At 54.6% G+C, this 24,739-nt stretch overlaps 1 protein-coding gene across 8 annotated transcripts in view; it reads left to right on the top strand.

The window, feature by feature from the left end:
- Window positions 1-24,739, top strand: part of ARAP1 (ArfGAP with RhoGAP domain, ankyrin repeat and PH domain 1) — a 66,696-nt gene that overhangs the window by 29,980 nt on the left and 11,977 nt on the right. For all 8 annotated transcript variants that reach the window (XM_077762240.1, XM_077762239.1, XM_077762238.1 and 5 more), the window contains 16 exons: window positions 7,735-7,904; window positions 8,747-8,814; window positions 9,397-9,530; window positions 9,672-9,827; window positions 10,666-10,735; window positions 11,066-11,186; window positions 11,592-11,794; window positions 12,245-12,351; window positions 14,756-14,955; window positions 16,938-17,023; window positions 18,221-18,403; window positions 19,487-19,661; window positions 20,830-20,964; window positions 23,218-23,353; window positions 23,600-23,702; window positions 24,529-24,724. In XM_077762240.1, coding sequence (XP_077618366.1) covers window positions 7,735-7,904; window positions 8,747-8,814; window positions 9,397-9,530; window positions 9,672-9,827; window positions 10,666-10,735; window positions 11,066-11,186; window positions 11,592-11,794; window positions 12,245-12,351; window positions 14,756-14,955; window positions 16,938-17,023; window positions 18,221-18,403; window positions 19,487-19,661; window positions 20,830-20,964; window positions 23,218-23,353; window positions 23,600-23,702; window positions 24,529-24,724 — 2,243 coding nt within the window. The remainder of the gene's footprint in view (window positions 1-7,734; window positions 7,905-8,746; window positions 8,815-9,396; window positions 9,531-9,671; window positions 9,828-10,665; window positions 10,736-11,065; window positions 11,187-11,591; window positions 11,795-12,244; window positions 12,352-14,755; window positions 14,956-16,937; window positions 17,024-18,220; window positions 18,404-19,486; window positions 19,662-20,829; window positions 20,965-23,217; window positions 23,354-23,599; window positions 23,703-24,528; window positions 24,725-24,739) is intronic.

The raw sequence follows: 24,739 nt of genomic DNA, 5'->3' as shown, positions 1-24,739 counted from the left end.
GGGGCGGGCGGGAGGCGGGCAGGAAGGGCCTGACCCAGGGGATTCTGGGTGACTTTTCTCTTTCTCAGTGTTTTCAGGAAGTGTGTGTATTGGCCAGGGCTGCAGGGGGTGGGGGAGGAGGAGAGCAGGAAGCCAAGGGATACCAGAGCTAGATGTACACACACTCCCAGACAGATCCAGTTTTACTCAGAAACACACTCAGATAAGTGATCACAGCCACTCAGAGCCGTACCTGGACCCAGACACAGCCTCAGACCCACCCAGGGAACAGGGGCCTGGCTGTCTGCTAAACCAGCCCTGGTCAGGCAAGCTGCCTGATCAGGCATACAGCACTCTCTTGAGGCGGAGCTGTGGGAGTCCTCCGGCCCAGGACCCGGTGGACATCTGAGGGTGAGCAAGGGGCAGCTTTGGGCTGGGCTGTTGGCAGGGGGTGGGGAGGGAGACTCCTTCAGAGGGTCTGGGAAGGCATGAATCCTTGTCTGTCTGTCTGTCATTTCTGGACAAGGTTTTCTGTGGTATTCCTGCCCCCCTCCCTTTTTTTGCCTTCAGAATTTTCTCTCCTCTTTTACTTTCTCCACATCTTCTGTTTTTTGCTTGCCCTGTCTTTTACCCACCCCCTTCTCTTTTCCTTCCTTCTGCCCTGGGCTTTTCAGGCCTCCCATCTTCCCGTAAGCCTGTCTCCTGGGCCCACTGGGAGCCCATGGTACCTGAGAGACTGCTTTTCTGTCGGTGTCTACCCTTAAAGGACCTAGTGCTGATCTCCTCAGTTCTGGCTTCTCTCAGTGTCAAGTTCAAGGGTATTGTGCCTCTGGGAAGCCCCTACCTGAACCCCTTTGCCCTCTCACTGAGTCCAGGATAATAGGGAGAGCAACTGAGGGCTGGCACTTAGTTGGTATGGTTCCTACCCCTCTTCCCCCGGGCTAGCAGTGTGGTCGGTGCCTATGTTGTTGGGGGCTGGGCTAACCTCTCCCCACAGTTGCTGTGGATCCCTAATGAGCTCAACAATCCTGCCCCCAGTGTGGACATAGAGGTGCCTCTAACCGGGTCCTGTCTGTGCACTCAGCCTGCCCTCTGCCTTGGCTCATCTTTCCACAGTGCTCAGCAGATCCCTACCTGTACCTTCTCCTGCTAAGACAGCTGTGGGCTGGGCACTTAGGATAGGGGATGGGGTCAACACAGTCATGAGCTCCCTCAGGGCCTCCTTGCAACACTGCGTTTAGTAAACAGCACAGGGCCAGACCTGGGAAGCACGAAGAGCTTCTGCTGCCTACAGCGTGGCTTGCCTGCGGGAAAACTCAGTGTAGGCCTGATGGTAGGCATTCCATGAAGGGCCCAACAGGTTGTGTGAGCTTAGAGGTGGCAGCAGTTGAGTAGACTTCCTAGCAGCATGTCCCAGGTACAATGAGGCTGATGATCTAGATCCTTGTGGGGATTAAATGAAAAAGTCTCCCAGAAGAGTTCTTAGTACATAGTGGGCACTTAGCGAGTGGCAGCTTTTCCAGGAAGAAGTGCTAAGAGCTGAATGAAGCCTTCACTGCAAGGGTGGATGCCAGGTCAACAGGCGCTGCTTTGTGGAGGGGCTGGGGAGCTGCTGACCTCCTCTAGCAATCAAGATGTGAGTGGGGTTGTGGTCATTCAGTCATCAATACATGCCCTCTGTAGCCCCCCCTGTGTTGAGTGATGTCATGTTGTGGAGGGAGGTTGGCCTGCCTGAGGGGGCTCACGGCATGTGCGGAGGCGGAGAGGCGTTGTGTAGACACTTTATCTAGCCAAGTGAAAGCCCAGGAAGGGCTGTCCATGCTGTGAGCTGGGCAGAAGGAAGAGAACAGAAGCAGGGGAGTGCTGGAGGGGTTGACCTTTAGGTCTCATAATGGAGAAGGAAGGACAAGGGCAGCCACGGAGGAAGCAAGAAGCACAGAACTGAGGCTGAAGCCCTCATAGCCAGGGCACAAATGAGGAAGTAGGCAGCTGGGAAGTTTTGCCCCTATGGGAAGGGAGGCCAGGGTGGGAGATGGATGTGTTTGGGTCATTGGGCCTCATCCCACCTCTCGGCCCTGCTGGTTAGAGTCCAGGGATCAAGACTGGGCTAGGTCCCTCCAAGGCCTGTGCAGCACTTCAGGGGGAAGGTCTGGAATCCAAGACAGGGTGTAGGCCTGGGTCCTCGGTCCTCCGAGGTGAGTTCAGTGAAATGGACGATGATAGGCACAGCTATACTGAGCGATTGGAAGTGTGGAGGGTGGAGGAGCCCCAGGGAGGCCCCAGCTCAGCCTGGAGCATGAGAGGAGGCACAAAGTGGAGGGGGAGGATGTACAATTTGGACAGGGAAGGGTGTTCCGGGTGGAAGGAACAGCATATGAAGACGCCTAGAAGTATGCATTTATAGAATGCAGCTGAGGCAAGCATGGCTGGAATGTGAGCAGGGGCTGAGTTCAAGGCCAGCCTGAGATTCCGGGTGCCTCACTGCTGGTCCATCTGCCCTTATGGTGAGACCCGGTTCCTTTGGTCAGAGATTGATATAGACAGAGAGATATGAAGGGAGAGCTAGGGGCCATCCTAGGGGAGGAGGCCATGAAGCAGGTTCCTGGCCCATACTGTGGGGTCTGAGCCTCTTTCATCACAGCCGGGGTGAAAAAATTGTGCTGTTGACCTGCAGGAATGACTCTTCTTACTGCATTGTCAGTGAGCCCAGAAGCAGATCAGAGAGGAAACTGAGGATCAGAGCTATAGTGACCTGCTTTGTGAGGTCAGAAACCGATGTGTAGTCAAGCTGGGATTCGAGTGGATTCAGCCTGGCTCCAAAGCCCTGGCTCTTAGCTAGACAGACCACAATTCTCATTTTGCCCAGGACAGGCCCTGTTTATACTTGTTCCTCTGACATAGTTACTAATAGTGCCTCTTTTAACTGTCAGAAATGTTCTAGTTTATATGATTGATTATGTGGTTACCCTACTTCTATCCATTCTGACGTGGGACCCTCACATGTCCCCTAACCCCCAGATTTAAGGTCAGCTGTGTGTATTTGCCCCAATCCAATAAAACAAACCTTCTCAGGCTGTCATCCCATCCTGGGGTGGATCAGCCTCTGCCCCTGCCCAAGAGTCACCTGGTCTTGCGATGGGCATAGCGGGTAGAGCAGATGTGTCTGTATGTCACTTGGATAGAGGAGAAAGGGGCTGAAGGGGCTCCATGGGGGAGCCAGGGTGGGGAGGACAGGTGGAGGTCCCCCCTAGAGGACAGGCCCATTGCGCTGTACTCAGGTGCACACAGGGTTTCCATGGGCTGAGATGACAGGGAGAGGGGAGTGTGGAGAAAGCAAGAAGTGTAAGCAGAGGTTTGGAGCGGGAGGCTGCTGAGTACATGCTCATGTTTGGGGCTCAGGGTTGTGGCCAGTCTTCTGATCTGTTGGGTCAAAGGTCAGTGGGAAACATCCCAGCTGGACCTCAGCTGCAGATTGGAGCTAAGGCCGTTCTTAAGGTTATAGGCACTGACATCCAGGACTCCATCTGGGGTGGGGGCACTTTATGCTCACTGTCCCTTCCGCTGGGGTTTTCCCACATGCTGTGCCTTCCGGATACCACTTCTCCTTTCCTGGCCTGGCCCTGACTCAGCATGGCCCCATCCCCTCTGGTAGGCAGGCAGAGGTCAGCCAGGAAGGTTCCTGGAAGAGGATGGTAGAATGAGGCCCGGAGGTCCATGGAAGGAGGTAGAGTCCCCTTGCTTCCACTTGCTTGGCACATAGCCATTTTCCTGCAAAGACTGTGCTAGGAGAGGAGCCATTGGCACTGTTCCCATCTCCCTTCTTGCCGTGGTCACAATGGCCGTCAGAGTTGTGATCACATTCCCTCTTGGATGGCAACTCCAGAGCTGCTGAGATCCTGAGTCGGGGTGGCCAGTGTAAGGAAGCGAGCCTCAGAGAAGCTCTCAGATGCCAGCTGTGACCTCATTGGACACTGTGGTTGAGTTTGCAGGTTGTGGTGCCAGACTACCTGGGTACAAATCCCAGCTGTGGGATCTGGGACAAATTAACTTTGTATCTCTGTGCTCAGTTTCCTCATCTGTAAAGTGGGGGTAACAGTAAGCTGTACCTTATAGAGAGCCCTTGTGATAAGTAAATGAATAGAAGACAACTGGGAATAATGCACGCACAGAAAACTAACAAGAATTAATTAGTTCAGGTCTTCATTTATTTATTAATCCCTGCTGAGTGCTGGGCACGCCACAGTGAAGAAGGTAGGCATGGCACCTGCCTCAGAGGACTCACATGTTTCAGATGGGCAGGTCCCTTGCAGACAATCAGGACAGTGTTGGGGGGCAGCTGGGGTCCAGGGATGGGAGGGCCATTGCTTCTTCAGCTCTGAGGATGCTCTGTTGCCCCCTTCCCCTCAGTGCTGGCCCTGAGTCTTGGGGGAGGTCATGGAACCACTCAGGCCTGCTTGGCATTGGAGGAGCAAAGCCTGACCCCATTTCCCCAGGGCCAGTCTGACTGGCACTGGCCTGACAGCCTGGAGTTCTTGTCTCGGCCAATCACAGGCCAGGCCCCCAAGGGCTCCTTCTTCTTGGTGTCTGGCAGGCCGTGTGCGATAGGTTGCTTAGCTGCTCAGGAAGTCTCCAAGGACATTGCACCTGAACAGCTGGGAGTCATGCCCTTGCACTTGTGGGTACTTACTCAGTCTCTAGGTTTCTATTCACCCTTTCATAATGGCCAACCTATCCACTTACCTATCTGTCCCCACCCACCTGTCCATTCAGCCATTTACTTATCTTGTCATCCATCCACCTGCTCATCTGTCCACTCATTCACCCACCCAACATACTCTTGTTGACAGCTCAACCAGTTCCTGCACTGGGCTGTGGAGATAAAGAATCAAGTCCCACGCTGCCCCTGGCTTAAAGACACTCAGGGTCAAGTAGGGAAGACAGCCTGGTGCAGTGTCCACCAAGGGGTCTTCTTAGGTCCAGCCAAACAGTCAGCCTCTCATGGGCACCATAGGCCCACTTGGCATCAGATTCCCTGAGAAGCATTTAAGAGGAAACAATGGGCCACTAGGGTAGGGGCAGGTCTTCCTCTGCTGTGGGGTCCTTGTGGCAGTCAGTGCCACCTTCCCCACAGCTGTCCAGGAGACATTCTCCGTGGCTTCCCAAGAGACAGCTCAAAGGTGGGGGACTGAGACTCACGACAGGTAGGTGTGAGAGTCACCCTGGCTTAGAAACCTCTTGACGCAAGAGTCCAGTGTACCGTCTGACAACCCCACAGGTGTGATTTCAGCTTCCTATGTGGGATATGCCCAGTAACAAGCCACCACATTCAGGGAAGCCCAGAGCTCCAGCTCCTCCACCAGGCTGAGAGCCCACTTATACTTTCTCCCCATCTAGGTGCAGTGCCTCAGTCAGGCGACTTTTGTCCAAGGCAGTGTTGCCAAGGAGCGTGGCTGACATACCACCGTTAGCAGGTTTCTAGTGGAGCAGCATGAGAAAGCTAGCCAAAGGTCAGATTCTCTCACAGAAAGAGAAAGAGTTCATTCATTCTTTACTTGCACATGGGGAGGCGACCATTAGAGTCCAGGGTAATGTGGAAACAGCCACGTATCTTAGGAAGCACATAGACTGCAGAGTCAGGGTTCAGGTCCTGGCTTAGGATAAATGCCTGGCACAAAGGAGGGAGATACTTTAAAAAATGTTATTTAGAATAATTTGTCTAAAGCTTGTCACAGAGGGGGAGATGGGCAGGATCTGGGGGAGTGTGGAAGAAGGGTCAGAAAAGACATTCAGAGAAGCAGAATTTGAGTTTGGAGATAAAGGATGAGTGCATGTTTTCTAGTCAGAGACCAGGGAGAAGGGATTTCTGGAGGAGGCAACAGCAGGAACAAAGGCCTGGCATCACAGTCATGCCCCAGCCCTTGCTTGCTTTTGCGGTAAACACACACTGCCAATCACTGCCAGGAACGTTGGGGCAATAACCAGGCTGAAAATAACCAGTGAGACAATTGCCCACCCACTCTGATGTTCCTCCTTGGCCCCTGCCAGATACTGGCAGAGACAGTGGGTGGGGCCAGGCCTCTAGGGCTTAGGTACCTTGTTCCAGCTGTGGGGGCACAAAACACGCCCTGTCTTGGTTAATTCTCCAAACACCCTGCCAGGCCGGTGATGTAGTCCCCCCTCTACAGAAGAGGAAACTGAGGCTCAGAGGGGCTAGGTGCTTGCCCTTGGACACGCAGGAACTAAGACGGAGGCAAGGTTCAAACTCACATCTGATGCCAAAGCCAGGAGACACTTGGGAGACACTCAGCCTGTAGGGAGCAGTGTGACCTGTGCTGGGACAGAAACACAGAGCACTGCGGCTGTGGGAGCTCAGGGCCCTGAACCTGGCCCTGGGAAGGGTTTCTTGGGGAGCGATAGCAGAGATGAGGAGCTGCTGTACGAGAGAAGTGTGGTGAGGAAATAAGTGTTGGCAGGGATGTGTAGGAGAAGGAACCCTCGTACACTGTTGGTGGGAATGCAAATTGGTGCAGCTGCTGTGGAAAACAGTAAAGCGGTTCCTCAAAAAATTAAAAATAGAACTACTATATAATCTAGTAACTCCACTATTGGGTATTTATCCACAGGAAATGAAAAGACTAATTCAAAAAGTATATACAGCCCCATGTTTATTGTAGCATTTTTTATAAGAGCCAAGATACAGACAACTGCAGTGTCCATTGATAGATGAATGGGTAAAGAAGAGGTGGTCTATGTATACAATGGATTATTATTACTCCACCATAAAGAGAGTGAGATTGTATGCCATGTGCAACAACGTGGATGGACCTAGAGGCTATACTGCTAAATGAAACGAGTCAGTCAGAGAGAGACAAATACCATATGATTTCACTCCTATGGAATTTAAGAAACAACAAAAAAGGAGACAAAAAACCAGATGCTTAAATACAGAGACCAAACTGGTGGTTATCAGAGGGGAGGTGGGGGGCGGCAGCGCAGGTGAAATAGGTGAAGGGGATCTACATCTGTGATGAGCACTGAGTACTGTATAGGATTGTTGAATCACTGTATTGTACACCTGAACTACTATGACACTGTGTGTTAACTATATTGGAATTAAGTGTGGTGTGGGATCAGGTGAACTTGAGGCATCTCAGGCACCCAGGAGATAGTCATGTTTACATCCATGTCTGGGACAAGGGAGAAAGAAGGTAGTCTTGAGCCAGAGACCCTGAGTCTCAGGTCCTTAGGGCTTGGTTTCTGAGGCTCTGGTCTCTGCCCTTGGCTAAATGTCCATTTTGATCCTGACCCATCCACTCACCAACAAATGCCTTCTTATCGGTAAAAGCTCAGGTCAAGCATCACCTCATCCAGCCTTCCCTGACTCCACAGGCTAGGATGGCAGACCACCCCCTAGCCCATTCTGGACTGCTAGATTGGAGACCCTGTGGGTACATGTGGCTAAAAGCCAGAGCTTTGGGGACAGGTGACCCTACCACAGCAGTGCAGGGCCAGCTTATACAGCCCAAAGAAGGTGCCTGCCTCCTTTAGGCTTGGGGAGCTTGGAGGCTGGGGGCAGGGGAGTGAGGTGAGGAGGGCTCCTGTCTGAGTTTGTGGAACGAATGAACTTTGCTCCAGCTCAAGTGAGCTGAGGGTTCAGTGGGTCTGAGGGCTGGCTCTGTCACACAGCGATGTCAGCCCAGTGACTCCACTGCCTGGAGCTAATCCCCTGGTGCCCAACTTTTGGTCTGTTCCCAGCCTTCCCTCCAAGGAGGAGGAGTTACTGTCATCACCACTGTCATCCCCTCCCCAGCCAGAGCCTGAGGAGCCCCCAGCCACCCTCCCCCGGCTGCCTCCACAGCTCCCGTCTCCACCTCTCAGCCCCCCGAAGGTCCCCCCGAAGCCTCTTCGCCTGCCCCCGGAGTTCGGTGAGTGCCACAGCTGGGCATGAGGTTCCTGGTGGGCAGCCTGGGATCAGGGCCCCTTGAGAGTCTGAAGGATGCCAGGGTCAAACTCTCTCTTGGGCTCTGCCACCAATACAGTGTGGCTCTGGACAGGTGAGCATCATTCTCTTCATCCTCACATTGGAAATGGCACCCACTGACCTGACCTACTGACTGTTAAGTGCATGTGGCAAACTTTTTGAGTTGCCTATGGTTTAAAGTCTAGGGGCATTTTCCATGGTTGTTGATGGTTTGTTTTATACTTGGAGTGTCCATTTTTCTTGAATCCTGATTCTTGTTACTTTTTTAGCCTTTTTAAAAAAAATTTTTTTTATGTTTTATTAATTTCTGAGAGAGAGAGAGAGACAGCATGAGCAGGGGAGGGTCAGAGAGAGAGGGAGATACAGAATCTGAAGCAGGCTCCAGGTTCTGAGCTAGCCGTCAGCACAGAGCCCGACATGGGGCTTGAACCCACGAACTGTGAGATCATGACCTGCGCCGAAGTCGGACGCTTAACCGACTGAGCCACCCAGGCGCCCCATTTTTTAGCCTTTTTAAACAGTTCTTGCCTCTGACCCCTAAACTTACACCTATTCAGCCTCCTTGTGGTGACCTGGTCTCTCCTTTGAGGCTGTCCTATGATGCTCTAAGTGTATAAATAGCATTTCCTGTCCCCTGTGCCTATTTTTTAAAGCCGGGCAGGGGTGGGGGATGGGGTCTTTTTAGGCTAAGGTGGCCTTTGTGAAGCCAGGCCAGGGTACCCGGGAGGGGAGGCTAGGCTCCTTGCTTCTGAGTCTCCCCCCATGCCCACTCCCCTCTCTCCTCAGATGACTCTGACTATGATGAGCCTCCAGAGGAGGGGCCGGGGGCCCCAGCTGCCGTGATGACCAAGAAGGTGGGGCATGTGGTGCTTAGGGTTTGGGCTGTCTGTCACAGTGGAGAGGGGGCTGTCCAGCTGCCTTTCAGACCTTGGGGACCACCGGATAGGGAAAGGGGGAGCCAGCTCCCAGGGGAGTTTCCTTCCCCCTTCGTTGTCTTGCCATGCAGGGCTTGAGGATGGAGCATAGCACTTGAGCTCCCGGCCAGGTATCTGGGGCCTCTTGTGTGAGGCCCCAGCTCCAGTCTTCAGCTGCACCTGGATGGCTATGTGTGGCCTCTTCTCTCCCTCAGTGTTTGAGCACATCTCCCTTTGAGCATCTTCCTCTGTCTCTTTCACTTTCTGTGTTCCCGTGTCCCCCTGGTGTCTTAACTCTACATCTCTGAGTAGTATTCACTATCCCTTCACCTTTCTGTCTTTGTCTTTGTCTGAATGACACTGTCCCCTGGGTCCCTGTGCAGGAGGGAATAGCAATGCAAGTGCTGAGTTGTGTGGGTTCTAGATGCAGTGGATTGAGGGGGCGCAGCAGCCTCCAGGTGGGTGTGATCTCAGGCTTGAAGGGAAGCCTGATGCTGAGTGGGTTTGTGGGGGGGTGGCCAGGAGGAGCTCCCAGTGAGCCAAGTCCCACGTGCCGTGCGTGTGGCCAGCCTGCTGAGTGAGGGGGAAGAATTGTCTGGGGACGACGACCAAGCAGATGAAGATGAGGATGACCACGCCTATGAGGGCGTCCCCAAGTGAGTGTCCGCTTTTCTCCAGTGGCTGTCCCACCTGGCTACCCTCCTTTCCCAAGTATTACCAGTCATTCCATCTCCTCAGCTCCTGCCCTGTAGGAGCCCCCATCCTGGGCTCCCTCATTCCTTTTCCTCTTTCCCCAGTGGTGGATGGCACACCAGCAGCCTGAACTCACCCCTGCCCAGCAGTCTCCAGATTCCCGAGCTCCTATCACACCCCATGGACGGGCTCCCTGGGGGCTCCACCCCCATCACACGGGTCATCAAGGCCGGCTGGCTGGACAAGAACCCACCACAGGGGTGAGTGTGGCCTGTTCATTCAGTCTTGCTGGTTCTCTGGATGAGGGTGGGGAGTGCTCTGTACTGGGTCCAAAAAACAGAGGGGCCAAGGTTATTTGAGCAGCTCTCTCCAAGCTGACTATGACAGTCAGTCGTGCCCACCAGACCCATGTTTTATTACTCTTAAAATTGGGAAGTCCTGGGGCGCCTGAGTGGCTCAGTCAGTTGGGCATCTGACTTCGGCTCAGGTCATGATCTCACAGTTTGTGAATTTGAGATTCTGTTGGATTCTGCGTTGGATTCTGTGCTGACTGCTCAGAGCCTGGAGCCTGCTTCAGATTCTGTGTCTTCCTCTCTGTCTCTCTGCCCCTCTCCTGCTCATGCTTTGTCTCTCCCTCAAGAATAAATAAACATTAATAAACTTTGAGTCTGACTTCCATCATTGAGGGACTTGCTATAGGTAAAGTCCCTCTTCTCAGTGACCATTGGGTTCCTTCCTCCCCTGGACCTGGCTATTCTTTTTTTTAAAGGTTTTATTTATTTCTGAGAGAGAGAGAGAGAGAGAGACAGAGTGAGCAGGGGAGGGGCAGAGAAAGAGGGAGACAGAGAATCTGAAGCAGACTCCAGGCTCTGAGCTAATTGTCAGCACAGAGCCCGATGTGGGGCTCGAACCCACGAACCATGAGGTCATGACAGGAGCTAAAGTCAGCCGCCTAACTGACTGAGCCACCCAGGCGCCCCTGAACCTGGCTATTCTTAACTTTGTATGCAACTGCCAGAGGGGGCTGGGGTAATCTTGGAGCCTCTCCTCTAATCCCCAGTCCTTTGCTCTGTTTTCCCTCTGCCTCTGCTTCTCCAGATCTTATATCTATCAGAAGCGATGGGTGAGACTGGATGCCGATCATCTGAGATACTTTGACAGTAACAAGGTGAGGCCCATGTTGATCCCTGGCAGGACCTCTGTTCCAGCCTGGCTCTAAGCTGACCCTTAACACTAGGCTCAGGTGGAGTCCCTCCCCAGACCAGTCCTCACCGGAGCTCCATTCTGACTCCTTGCACCGTGTCTTCCTTACCCATTGGCCTGCTGTAGGCCATGGTCAGGGTCAGGGTCAGGGTCAGGGCTATCCCTCATCACCTGTGGAAGACGGGGCTGTAGCTCGCTTTTGTTTCAGCTGAGGTCAAGGGAACCATGGAGGAGCTGGGCCTCTGGGTGCCCCCCCCCCCCCCCCCCCCCAGTACAGCTTCCCTCTCTTCCCCAGGACGCCTACTCTAAGCGCTTTATCTCTGTGGCCTGCATCTCCCGCGTGGCTGCCATTGGGGACCAGAAGTTTGAAGTGATCACAAACAACCGGACCTTTGCCTTCCGGGCAGAGAGTGATGGTGAGGGGCAGGGCAGGGAGAAGATCGGCGGCCTGGCCCAATAAGTGGGGGGAGGAGAACGAGGGCACATCTGCTCCCCCTCCATCAAACCCAGAGAAGAGTCAATCCTCTATGAGGTAGGAGAGAGAAGGGGACACTCTCTGACCAGCTCTCTGTTTGAGACACCCACTGAGTCCTCAGAATCATAGATTTCCACTTACAGGGGAGGTAGGCTCCGATAGGTGAAGCGGCTTGCCCAGTGTAGCTGGGATTGGAGCCTGAGCTTATCCAAGTCCAAGAACTCACAGATAGTCAGAGACGGGTGGGATGGTCTGGGTGGGCTTGCTGGCAGATGTGGTGCCTGAGGAGCCAGGAATGGAGAACGCTTAGGGGGCTCAGGGCTTACTCTTTCCCCTTGGCTTGCAGTGGAGCGGAAGGAGTGGATGCAGGCCCTGCAGGAGGCGGTGGCTGAGCAGTATGCCCGGGCTCGGATGTCTAGCACTTATCCGTTGGGTATTCGAGGCTCAGAGCCACCTGATCATGCTGGCAGCCTGGAGCTACGTGGTTTCAAGAATAAACTGTATGTGGCTGTGGTTGGCGACAAAGTGCAGCTGTACAAGAATCTGGAGGTGCGAAGGAGTCAGCCAGATTGCTAAAGCCCTCCCCTGCCCCCTGCTTACTTGGTCCCTCAGCCTCCCCAACACCTACCCTGGTCCCCCAGCCTACCCCCTCCCCACCTCGTCCCCCAGCCTCCCCTTTCCCTTTCCTCCTCCCCCTGACTGAGCTCAGCCCTGTGCCGGCCACCCTTCCTGCTCCTAGTCCTGACCCTGTCCCCTGCCTGGTTCCTGAGCATTACCTTCCCGTCACTGCCCTGCCTCATGCTCTCCCTCCCTACTGCTACATGGCCTCAGAGCCTGGGTCCATTTACCCATTTCCAGATTCCTGAGTCCTCCTTTATCTCCTTCCAAGGTACTTCTCTAGTCCCTAAGGTTCTACCTCCCCTTCCTCTCTGTCCCTCCCTGGGCCTTTGAGCCCTGCCTCCCAAGCCTTGCCCTTACCCCTTCCCACCTACCTGCCAGGAGTACCACCTGGGCATCGGCATCACCTTCATTGACATGAGTGTAGGCAACGTGAAGGAAGCAGACCGGCGCAGCTTCGACCTCACCACCCCCTACCGCATCTTCAGGTGAGCCTCCCTCCCTTCACTCACCTGCATCATAACTCCCTGTCAGATTTTCTTGTGTGGGAAGCTGCTCCTTCTAGGATGGATTTCTTCCCTCCCTTTCTAGCCCTGACCACCCACACTGGTCCGGTACCTCCACTCACTAACCTGTTCTGATCCCTCCCTTCTAAGAAATCTCACTTTTACCCCACGCCTCTCTAACCATCACTGTCCGCACCCCCCGCCCCCCCCGCCTCGTTCCCAGGCTGTCACCTGCCACCTCTGAAGCACTGTGCCATGCCCGAGTTCAAATCGTGTGTATTAGCCTGGCTGCCATGCATGACAGAATAGCACAGGCTGGGGGCTAAAACAACAGAAGTTTATTTTCTCACAGTTCTGGAGGCTGGAAGTCCAAGGTCAAGAAGCCATCAGGGTTGATTTCCGGTGAGGCCCCTCTTCCTGGCTTGTAGATGGCCACCTCCTCACTGTGTCCTCGTAGGACTTTTCCTCTGTGCACATGCAGAAGGAGAATGCGCTTGCTGGCATCCCTTCCTCTTTTTGTAAAGAAACCAATCTTATCAGATTAGAGCTCCACTCTTAAGACATTATTTAACCTTAAGTGTCCGACTTCGGCTCAGGTCATGATCTCATGGTTCGTGGGTTCAAGCCCCGCATCGGTCTCTGTGCTGACTTCCAGTTCAGAGCCTGGAGCCTGTGTCAGATTCTGTATCTCCCTCTCTCTCTGACCCTCCCCTGCTCACGCTGTCTCTCTCTCTCTCTCAGAAATAAATAAAACATTAAAAGAATTTAAAAAAAAAAAAAAAGGACTTTAACCTTAATTACCTCCCCCAAGGCCCTATCTCCAGATGCAGTCACACCAGGGGACTCAGTTCAGTCCGTAACATTCTGGGTCCACCACTGGGTCACTGTGTGGCTTGGGCAAATTGCTTGACCTCTCTGGGCCTCGGTTTCTTCCTCTGTAAGACCACAGCGGTCTTTGTAAAGACCTTTGTCACCTGATGCAGTATGCGGCAATTGCAATCAACACTGGCACCATCACGCCTCCATCGTCATTTCTCCTGCCCTCAGCTCAGATCTCTTCTCCCGCAGGGCCTTTCTCCTCAGTTCCACCTGTGTGTCCAAGTTTGGTGGATTCCTCCTCGACTCCCTGTACCTCTCAGGCCCCCATCTCCACCCATGGGGATGCCTGCCTCTCCCGCTCAGCCCTGTGCACACCCATCACAACCCCTGCCTTGCCCCCATCACTCTCACACCATTGTCTGGTGCCTCTCCTCTGTCCCTCCCCATTTTGTCCCAGGCCAGGGGCGCCCCTGGCAGTGGCTGGGTTCCTTCCTCGCCCATTGGCTGACTCTCTACGACTTCCTGCAGGGCCTTTTCTTTTCTTTTTGTTGAAAGCCAAGTGTTTTATTTATTTCTTGCATTTGAAGTTCTCTTTGATGACATCATTGGCCTGAGATTCTTTGCTGTCATCCTTAACTACCATGCAACTGCGACCAACCACCTTCCAACATTTTCCTTGGCTGTCAGTTTTACAGAGGCCTGCCTGTTCACCTACTTCCTTGTTGTCATCAACCTTATTTAGGTCGATTAAGTGTTCAGTACAAGGGCCTCCACCCTCCTGACACAGGTAGGCTGAGACAGGACAGTTGGATGTAAGAACACAAAGACAGGCTTAGTGCTTAGCTGAGATCTTGGCAGCTTGCAGGTTCCACATGTCAGGCCTTCATGGATGAGCGTGGTCTTCAGCACCTCTTATAAAGCACCACTAGAGCCTGTCGCATCTCTAATAGCCATGCCTTTTTTGGCCATGGTGGTGGCTGAATCTTGAATGCACACATATGTGGTGTGGTGGCAGCAGGGAAAGAAAGAACCAGAGGAAGACCCCTCGGTATCCTCTCCTGCACCCCATGGAAACCCTCCACTGCATCCATTGTCCTCTAGGTGCACTTTGCCCTCTTCTGCCTGGCACAGGCTTATCCCTGTATGTCTCGCAGCCTCTTCTCTGCAAGTCTGCCCATCCTGCCCGCAGGTCCTGGAATATATGTGTGCTGTCCCATTCCTTTGCACATGTTCTTCCCTTTGTCAAGAACTCCTTTCTGCCTCGTCTGGATAAGCCCTTTTCATCTGTCAAGCCTTAGCGCTGGCATCCTTTTCTAGTCTCTGGGTGGGGCAAAGCCTACTCTGGGCTCCCTCAGCTCCTGTGTGTCTCTCAGGTTCATAGTGTCCTTGCCTTTGTCCATGCCCACCTTCCCCACAGATCCAAGACACCTCCCTCTTCCGGTTATGAGTGCTCAATGCCTTGTTCCCCACCCTCACCTCATGCTGTGCCTCCTCATGCTGCCCGCTAATATCTCTGAGCCCTTTCCCACCAGCCCTCACCCTCCACCCCCCACCCCTGTGTCCCTAGCTTCTCGGCCGAATCGGAGCTAGAGAAGGAGCAGTGGCTGGAGGCCATGCAAGGAGCCATTGCCGAGGCCCTGTCTACCTCGGAGGTGGCCGAGCGCATCTGGGCCGTGGCCCCCAACAGGTTCTGTGCTGACTGCGGGGCTGCCCAGCCTGACTGGGCCTCCATCAACCTCTGTGTCGTCATCTGCAAGCGCTGTGCAGGTGTGTGGGACTGGGGCACCAGGCTGAGGCACGACAGGGCTGGTGTGTCGGGATGGTAGGTGGCCTGTCTGGCCGGAGGGGCTGGATCCCAGACAATAGTCAGACCATTGCTGACGAAGTTGCGCCTGTATGCCAGGCCTTTCCCACTGTGGTTAGCACACAGTCCTGAGATAGTAAAGCAGGGATTTGACTGCTCATGCCACAGGTAAGGACACTGAGGCACAGAGAGGGAAAATGGCTTGTTCAGGGTGGCTTGGCAAGTAAGCGTGCATTTGAGCCCAGGCCTTTTGGGGTCCAGCATCCTGTCACATCAGAGAGGTGGAAAGAAGTGAGCCAGGAGGGGCTGGCAGGGCTTTGCATGCAGTGGGAGGGGCTAGTGTTTCATCTGGAGGTGATGGGAGACGGGTGGGAGGGAAATGGTCAGATTTGTGCCTCAGACTCTGGCTGAAGGGTGCAGTCTGAGTTGGAGAGGTGAGACTGGAGGCCAGCGGGGAGGCTGTTAATGGGTCCATGAGAGAGAAGAACAGGCCAAGGCCTGGTCTGCGGAAGCACTGGAACAGTTGAGGGATGTGCAGGGTCTGTGGTGTAAAAGTCCCAGGGGCAGATCAGGTGAGGAGGGTGAGAAAGAAAGAGGGTGGAGCCCAAGATTCATTCATCTGTTCAACTGGCATTTACTGAGGGTCTGTGGTATTCCAGACACCATGAGGTGTTGGGGATTTGGCCCTCATGGGAGCTGACGATGCCCAGGTAGCAGCTTTGGGCAGCCTGAGATGGGGATCCGGGGCAGGGGGCACAGTTCAGAAGAAAGCGCTGAGCTCAGTGAGAAACCCTGTAGCCTGTGGGACTCCTAGGGCAAAGGTCCAAGAGGCCTTGGGCTGTGAGTTCTGGGTGCAGGAAAGAAATGACTCAATTTAGAAAGGTGTCAGTCATGGAGGGGTGTGGGTGGCTAGAGTGGATAAAGTGCTCGGTGAGAGGTTGCAGAGGGCGCCAGGCTGCAGCTGGAACCAGGCGGTGCTAGGTACTCCTCGTGCCCCTGCCTCCTCCCTACCCTGGGGCACCTTTGTGCACCGGGAGCTGAGCAAGGCTGAGTTCCCCCCAGCCTGCCCTCTCATTCCACAGACAGTTACTAAGTGCTCACTTTGTGCTAGACTTTATTCTAGACACGGAGGCTAGACCCTAAAGCTGACAGTCAAGGTTCCCGCTCTCGGGCAGCTTACATTCTAGTGAGGAGAGGCAGAAAATACATATATGAAACAATAGAAATATCAGGTCATAAAGTGCTAGGCAGAGAATGTGTTTGTCAGGAAGCTAAGATGATGAGTGAGCTAAGATCTGAATGTGAGGAGTGAGCCAACCCTGGGGAGGTGAGGGAAGAGAGTCCTGGGAGAAAAAACTATGAGTGCAAAGGCCCTGAGGCAGGAATGAGTTTGGTTGATTAGAGGAGGGAAGAGAGTATGACCTAGGGGGATCGAGGTTGGGGAAAATTCTGAGATGAGGTTGGAGAAACAGGTAAGGAATTTGTATCTAATTCTGGGGAGCCATTGGAGAGTCTAAAGTGGGGATTTGGATTTTAAAGAGATCACTCTGGGGACACTTGGCTGGCTCAGTTGGTATGTGACCCTTGATCTGGGAGTGGGGGGAAGAGGGGGATGGGAGGGCCATGAGTTCAAGCCCCATGTTGGGCCTAGAGCTTACTTAAAAAAAAAATCAAAAACATTACTCAGGCTGGGCTGTGTAGAGAATGGCCTGGGGGGAGGGGGGAGGGCACTGCTGCGGGAGCCCAGGGGACTTTACAGGGCTCCATTTTGTGGTGCCAGGAGCAAGGGTGTGTGTGGCTGGTTTCCAGAGTGGTGTGGGAGTGACCTCTCCCTGTCTGCCCTGGATGGGCTCTATGGGGAGGCGAAGGTGGGGAAAGGTGAGTGCTTCTATGAAGGGGAGGGCCCTGAAGACCCATAACCCCGAGTCTGGCCCTCTGTCTACAGGGGAGCACCGCGGCCTAGGCGCTGGGGTCTCCAAGGTGCGGAGCCTGAAGATGGACAGGAAGGTGTGGACGGAAACACTCATTGAGGTGGGTAGGCCTTGTTTGCCGCCTACGTTTGGGGTCAGTTCCACTCAGCTACTGCCTGGGTCTCCCAAGCCTTCTCCCCTATCTCACAGACCCTGGCACCCTGGAGCTAAAAGAGACCTTTAGGATCATCTAGTGGGTGGGGACTTTGGAAAAGTTGGTTTTTGGCAAAGTCAGCAAGCTAGCCAGTGAGCTAAAAATGTTTTTACAGTTTTAAAGGGTTGTTAAAAAAAAAAAGAAAAAAAAAAAAAAGGAATATGCAACAGAAAGTGTCCTGCAGAGCCTAGTTTGCTTCATCTGCGCTCACATGTGCCGGCAGGAGTGAGTATGTACGTTTGGGGGCATACTTATATGTGCATCCGTGCCCATGTACGTGGGGTCCCTGGGTACTGATATGTGTAGTCAGTCACAGAGGAGCACTTGCAACAGGAGGCCGGCCACACGGGTCTTCCTGACAGCCCCAGCCAAGCTGCAGACCCCAGAGCAGATGGGGTGTCACATCTCCTGTGAGTTAGGGTTAGAATACCCAGATTACACGAGGACATTGAGGCCCAGGGAAAGTGACTTGCCCAAAGTCATGGAGTAAGTCAGTGGTGGCGGGGCCTGTTTCTGCTTTGTTCTCTTCTGTGACCCAGCACCCCACACAGGACCTGACATGGAGGCAGGGTGGGGGGCCAGGAAATGGCTGTGGAATGATCAACAGGATGAAAGGATTAATAGACTAGTCCCCTGGTTACTGGACTCTTAGCATCTCCTCCCCCAGCATTAGCCCCTGCTCCTCCTCCCCTGAGCCCAGAGAGGAATGTCAAGGACAGGCAGGGTTTCCAGAATCCCTACCCACTCCATTGGCTAACAGGTTAGCCACCGCCCCCAACCCATGACCTTTGCCCAAGCTGTGATAGCCTCAGGAATACAGAGTTCCAGATGTGGGACCAGGTGGGGGAAATAGTAGGGCCCCCATCCAGGCACCAGGCCTGCGTCTACCTGGCAGACTGTCTGCCTCTTGTCCTGTCGTTGAGCTGAGGGACTGGGCTTGGGCTCACAGCCATCAGCAGGCCAGGCTCCCCCTCAGCTTCCCTGATTGGAAAGTGGGTAGGTGGCCTGGCTCTCCCAGCCCCTTGCCTGACAATCTCAAAGATTTTATCAGACACGGGCCTCTGGACATAAGCTGCGCCTCTAACCTCTTACCCACACCCACAGCTCTTCTTACAGCTGGGCAATGGCCCTGGGAACCGCTTCTGGGCAGCCAATGTGCCCCCCAGTGAGGCTCTGCAGCCCAGCAGCAGCCCCAGTGCCCGGCGGCACCACCTGGAAGCCAAATACCGCGAGGGCAAGTACCGCCGCTATCACCCACTCTTTGGCAACCAGGAGGAACTGGACAAGGTCAGGGCACTGGGCCTCTAGGGCTCCTTGAGACCACCCACTTTCTTTCTGCTCCCCTCATTGCTCTCTGTGTCTCAGCTCGTCTTTTGCATCAGCTCAGAGTGATGAGCTGGTATATGGGGAAACTGAGGCCTGGAGGGCCGAAGGGCTCTGCCTAAGCCACAGGGAGAGTTGGAGCAAAGCAAGGAGGAGTCAGGCCTGACCCTTGGGCCAAGGCCACATCCCCAGCATCTGTCTGCCTCCCGCCCCTCTTGATTCCTCTGTCTTCCGAACCGTCCTGCTCCTTGTGAATCCTGCCAAAAGGAGTGAACTTGATGGGGATGCTATTTCCTGTCAGGCTCATGAAAAACAGCTGGCTGCTCTGACCCACCCCCATCCATATCCCAGTCAAGATGAGGCCCCACATGGGCCCCAGGCCCTGACAGGCTGGAAGCCAAGCCCTGGGCCCTGGTCTGGCTCAGCCCGAGTGGGAGGTAGCCTGCTCCGAGGCAGGGGGATGCCACTTGTGACCTCTGATTGGCCTTCACCCCCTCCCCCAAGCAGCCCCACCCAGGCAGGCTCAGTCCAGCTAGAAGCCCAGTGGGAGCCAGACTTCCACCTCCCAGGAACCCAGGCGTCCAGCCCCCAGCCCAGCCCAGCCCAGTCTAGCCCGCCAGCTAGGAGGGGCAGCAACTCCCATTGGTTGGGAGGGCTGGGCAGGCAGTGAGGAATTCAAATGTGGGAGGAATTAGCTACAAAGCACCCCCCTCTGTCCTTCCACAAGGCAGAGGGAGCTTGAGATCCTCTAGAGAACAAGCTTGGCGGCTGACTGGATCCCAGGGGCTGCCAGCAGAGGTGAACCCTGGGCCGCTGGGATCCCCAGCCTCTGCGGGGCAGCCTGTACCCACCCTCTTCACCCCTTGGCCTTTCTCTTCCTCCCTCTCTCCTCTCTATCTTCTTCCTGCCTCTTTTCTCTTTCAACCTGAGGATAGGCCCTCAGACTTGGGTGACTCCTTCCACTTCCTCTCTTCCCCCATGCCCCCTCTCCGACCAGCCCCCCACTCTGACTTAGGCTAACCCTACCCTCTTCTCCCCTCCTCCCAGGCTCTGTGTGCTGCAGTCACTACCACAGACCTGGCTGAGACCCAAGCTCTCCTGGGCTGTGGGGCGGGGGTCAACTGCTTCTCAGGGGACCCCGAGGCTCCCACGCCCCTGGCTCTTGCAGAGCAGGCAGGCCAGGCACTGCAGATGGAATTCCTACGGAACAACCGGACCACGGGTGAGTGGCTGATGGGACCATCCACCTCAGGAGATGGGGCCTCCCTGCGGCCACGGCCTGGCCCTTTGGAAGGGGTGCTAGGTGGGGGTTGCCAGAAGCGGTGTATCACACTGTGAGGTTAGATATGTATACCACCTGGGCTGCGATGGCAGCTCCCTGAGGGGCCCTACAACAGTGTATAATTTGGGGTATGTTTGGGTTTGCATCATGTCAGTGTACATTTGTGCATCTGGCTTCTCCTTCGTATGTGTGTCCCTTTGTATCTGTCTCTGCATCTCTTTCTGGATTTGTGGCCCCACAGCAGGGCCTTCTGTGTGCCAGTGTCTGTGCATCTCTGAGCTGCCGCACGTCTGTTGTTTCGTCACACCTGGGAGTATCATGGGCTTTGGGGTTTGTGTGTGTGCAGAGTATCTTGAGTTGCTACGTGGGGGTTGCATTTCTCTATGTGCGAGTGGCCCACAATGGCAGCCCTGTCTGCTGCTTTGTCTGGGTGGGGCCCTGTCACAGACTGGGGTTGGGGCCCATTTGGCTATCGCTCTCCGGGTGTGTGAGGAGGGGATGGTGGGGGTGAGCAGTGCTGGTCGTGGCCCAGGGCTGGCCTCTGGGGCCATATCCCAGGACTGCGGGTGGAGCTCAGCGGCCAGAGCTTGGCTCAGGGCCAGGGGTGGGTGGGGTGTGCTGGGCTGGAGCAAGCCCAGGTGTCCAGGGGGGCCCAGGAGACCACCCAGCTGGCTGGGGCTCTGCGGCCTCTGGGAGCAGGGCTGGAGCCAGGCTGCTTCCTTAGGCTTTGCAGTGTCTGGGGCGAGCCTCCTTCTGGGGATTGTTAGTGAGTTTGCCAAGACCCCTCATTCTAGTATGCTAGCCCTGTGCCTCAACAGAGAGAGTGGGGTAGGCTGGGCTGGGGACTCGGGGGGCTTCCTGGCAGGGGAGGTGCTGGAGCTGGGCCTTGCAACTAGGGTGGAATTTGCACATGTGGGAAGAGGTGGAGAATGACTCGGGCAAAGCCCTGGATGTGGCACTGAGGGCCTGAGGGTGATAGTCAGAAGGCTGGTGACTTGGATGTAAGCTCGGGTGCTCAACCCAGGCGGGGGCAGGGGGGAACACCCTTGGATGGCAAGCATGAGCAGCCATTCCTCACCATACATTCCCCTCAACACTTTCCCTAAAGAGGTACCTCGGCTGGATTCAGTGAAGCCCCTGGAAAAGCACTACTCAGTTGTCTTGCCAACTGTGAGCCACAGTGGCTTCCTCTACAAGACCGCCTCTGCCGGCAAGCTGCTGCAGGACCGCCGTGCCCGGGAAGGTGGGTGCTCAGCCAGACCCTGTTCTTGCCATGGCACTCTGACATGGTGGCAGGGCCAGAGAAGCCAGGGCTGGCTGCGCCGGTGGACACAAGAGGGTGCCAAGTATACTCGGGCAGAGTCATCCTAGAGGGCTTCCAGGCTGTAGTCTCTGGTACATAGTAGATGCTTAATAAATGGGCCAGTAGGGGTGGGAGTGGGGCATGGCACTGTGGAGCAAGTCACTGCTGGAGTTCCTTCAGGCTAAAAAGCCTTGATTCAGCACTTGCTGAGTGCTAGGCCTCTGGTATTTGGAGCCAGACAGAGCAAAGCTCAGAGCTCCCTGCCTTTGTCATCTCTGCCTTCTGTTTGCTCCCCAGCTCTGAGTATAGCCCGCAGTGCTCCCCATATCCCAGAAGGACCTGCAAGTCAACCCTCCCACCCTGTGACTTCTGACCCCTCTCCCTCAACTCACTCTGCTCCAGCTTTACAGGCCTCTTTGCTATTTCTCAAACATGTATATTCACTTCCACCAGGGCCTTCGCATTTGCTCTGCCCCCTGCCCCTAATGATTTTCCCCAAAATATCTGCATGATCATTCCCTCACTTCAATCAGGTCTCTGTTTACTTTATTTTATTTTTAATTTTTCAATGTTTATTTTTGAGAGAGAAAGAGCTCGAGAGTGGAAGGGGCAGAGAGAGAGAGAGACAGAGGTTCCAAAGCAGGGGCTGCACACTGACAGCAGTGACCCCAATGAGGGGCCAGGACTCGCCAACTGTGAGATCATGACCTAAGCCAAAGTCAGACACTTAACTGACTAAGCCACCCAGGTGCCCCGAGTTGGGTCTCTATTTAAAGGTTACTGCTTAGGGAGGGGGCCAGGGTGGCTCAGTCAGTTAAGCGTCCATCTTTGGCTCAGGTCATGGTCTCACAGTTCATGTGTTTGAGCCCCATATTGGGCTCTCTGCTGTCAGCATGGGGCCCACTTTGGATCCTGTTTCCCTCTTTCCCTGACCCTCCCCTGCTCTCCCACATGCTCTCCCCCCCCCAAATAAACATTAAAAAAAAGTTACTCCTTAGAGACTTCATCCTTAACTATTTTATCCAAATTAGCATGCCCTATTTACTTTTACCCTAACTTCATCCCACTCACTTATCTGATGTTAATTTGTCTGTGTATCCATTGATTCTCTGTGCCACACTAGAATGTAAGCTCCTCTCGGCCACCACTGTAGCCCCAGCACATAGAACAGCTCCTAGCACAGTGGGCACTTGACAGATAACACAGGATGAAGAGCGACTGAGGCAGGGCTGCTGCTCCTGGAGGGGCCGAGCTTCGAGGGCAGGCTCTGGGACACACTGCCCTTGGAGGGCAGATGGCATATTCTCGCAGATAGGACAAGAGACAGTGTCTGCTGTGGGAACATTATGGAGACCATTGCTCTCAGCACCCCTCCGTGACACCCTCTAATACCCAGAGAGATTTCTTTGGAACTCTGTGCTGTTCACTACCTCACTGCCCCTTGGGGCATTGCCCCTAGTCTACCTCCTTCTGCCTGATAATGTCATTTATGTAACTTCTTGAGTCATTCTTTTTGCCCTGGGTGCCAGGAAGCTCTGAGCCAATGTGAGCTCAGTGCTATGAACTATATAAGCCTGCATGACCTTGACATTCTGTTCTTTCTCCTGCCTTTCCTGGTCCAGATCCCCATTTCTGTTCTTTTATGGGATCTTGTCAGTTTCCTCAGTGCCATTATAGGATGAAACATAAAACAATGTGTATCACTGCCAGGGGAGGGTGGGAGCATGGGGTGGGGACGGAAGCTTCCTCTGACATATGGGCTGTTCTTAAAGGATGGAGGGTGTGGATGGAGGGAACAAGGTGAACAAGAGTAGGGAGGGTGAGGTATATGCCCAGGAGTGGTTGGAGAGGTGGGTAAGGGCAGACCCAGCAGGGCCTTGAATGCCAGTCCGAGGTAGATAGAATAAGGGGGGCATGGGAAGGACGGAGTCTGGTTTTAGCTAGATCACTTTTGAATTAGGAAGAAATGAGTCTAGGAGCCAATGAAGAAGTCACTGCAGTGGTCCCGGGGAGAAGTGTGGGCTAGGCTGGGGCGGCAGCCCACTGGGAGGAGGATGGAATTGGGGGAAGCTTGTGAGTTAGAATGAAGAGGACATGAGCCAGGTGGGAGCGGGGGCCCAGGGAGGATACAGAGGTGGTTTTCAGGGGAGGGCAGGGGCTCCCTCATGGCTCCCCTGCCCAACTTCTTCCCAGAGTTCAGCCGACGCTGGTGTGTCCTTAGCGACGGGGTCCTGAGCTACTATGAGAATGAGCGAGCAGTGACCCCCAATGGCGAGATTCGGGCCAGTGAGATTGTGTGCCTGGCAGTGCCCCCTCCTGACACCCATGGGTGAGTATTCCTGGGGCGGAATCACAGACTCTTATTGCTGTAAGGTCCAAGCCCCCATTGAGGAGACAGGGAAACAGGCCCAGAGAGGGGCAGAACCTTCCCAGGGTCACACAGCAAACTAGGGCTCTACAAGGGCTGAGCCAGGTCTCCCAAGGTCCCAGTCTAGGGCTTTCCTGGAGGCAAGGCTGGGCTGGGTGGGTCATGGCTGGGTTGAGCGGGCCTGAATCCTGACCTGTGTATCTGCAGCTTTGAGCACACCTTTGAGGTGTACACGGAGGGAGAGCGGCTGTACCTGTTCGGTCTGGAGAGTGCAGAGCTGGCTCGTGAGTGGGTCAAGTGCATTGCTAAGGTGGGCCTGAGTTAGTGGGCAGGTGTGAGAAGTCTGACAGGGGCTGGGGTGGGACCTCCCAGCTGATCCCATGTACCCCATCTCCCCTGCCTCATGAATGGAAGGAGCAGACATAGGGCAGGCTTCTTGGGCCAAGGGCCTGACATAATCTGCAGCCCCCTAGACCTGTCTCAACTATGTGGAAGAAGGGCTGTGCGCCTTGTACTCCATAGGTGCTCAGTACATGTTTAATAATGAGTAACAGCCATCTTAGGATAGATAGTGCTGAAGCCAGGGAGTGTACGCATCTTGTTCAGGAGCAGAGGCAGGGAGGCTGCAGAGCTGTGTCCTGCGGACTAGAGCCAGGTTGCCTTCTGGGGTCCCGTAACTCTTATTTATGTGGTCATTGATTAGTCATCTGTGAGCCTCCTGATGATTAGTCCTCTGAGCTCCGGGGACCCAGATGAACCAGTCTTGGTCCTGGCTGTTCAAGAGTTCTTTGTTGCTGGGGGAGACAGCTGAGGCCCAGACAGCAAGAATACTGTGGTCAGTGCTGCAGTAGAGGACAGAAAAGGGACATCCCTGAAGGTGTCTTGGAACGTTTTCCTGAGGAGGGCACATATGAGTGTGTATGAAGTGGGGCATGATACCTGAGTTCATTTACTGTGCTAGGTTCTGCTCTGGGGAAGAGAAGAGGCAGCAAGGTGGGAAATGGGTGTATGCCTACAAGCGAAAGAACCTGGCTCAGGGGGTGGGGGTGGGATGTGGGGGTGGAGCCAGGCATTCCTGTTGGCTGTTGGATGCTGTCACTTTGGCTACCTCCCCTTTCCTCTGGCCTCTCCACCAGGCGTTCACACCTCCCCTGGCTGAAGATCTGCTGGCCCGGGATTTTGAGCGGCTTGGGCGCCTACCCTACAAAGCTGGCCTGAGCCTACAGCGGGCCCAGGAGGGCTGGTTCTCCCTCACTGGCTCTGAGCTCCGTGCTGTCTTCCCAGAGGGGCCCTGTGAAGAGCCGCTACAACTTCGGAAACTGCAGGAGCTTTGTGCGTGGACCTAGG

This window comes from Crocuta crocuta, unplaced genomic scaffold, assembly GCF_008692635.1.
Source record: "Crocuta crocuta isolate KB4526 unplaced genomic scaffold, BGI_CrCroc_1.0 scaffold306, whole genome shotgun sequence".
In the NCBI taxonomy this organism is placed as follows: domain Eukaryota; kingdom Metazoa; phylum Chordata; class Mammalia; order Carnivora; family Hyaenidae; genus Crocuta; species Crocuta crocuta.
The sequence above is the reverse complement of the archived record's forward strand: the minus strand, read 5'-3'. Positions and strand labels throughout refer to the sequence as shown.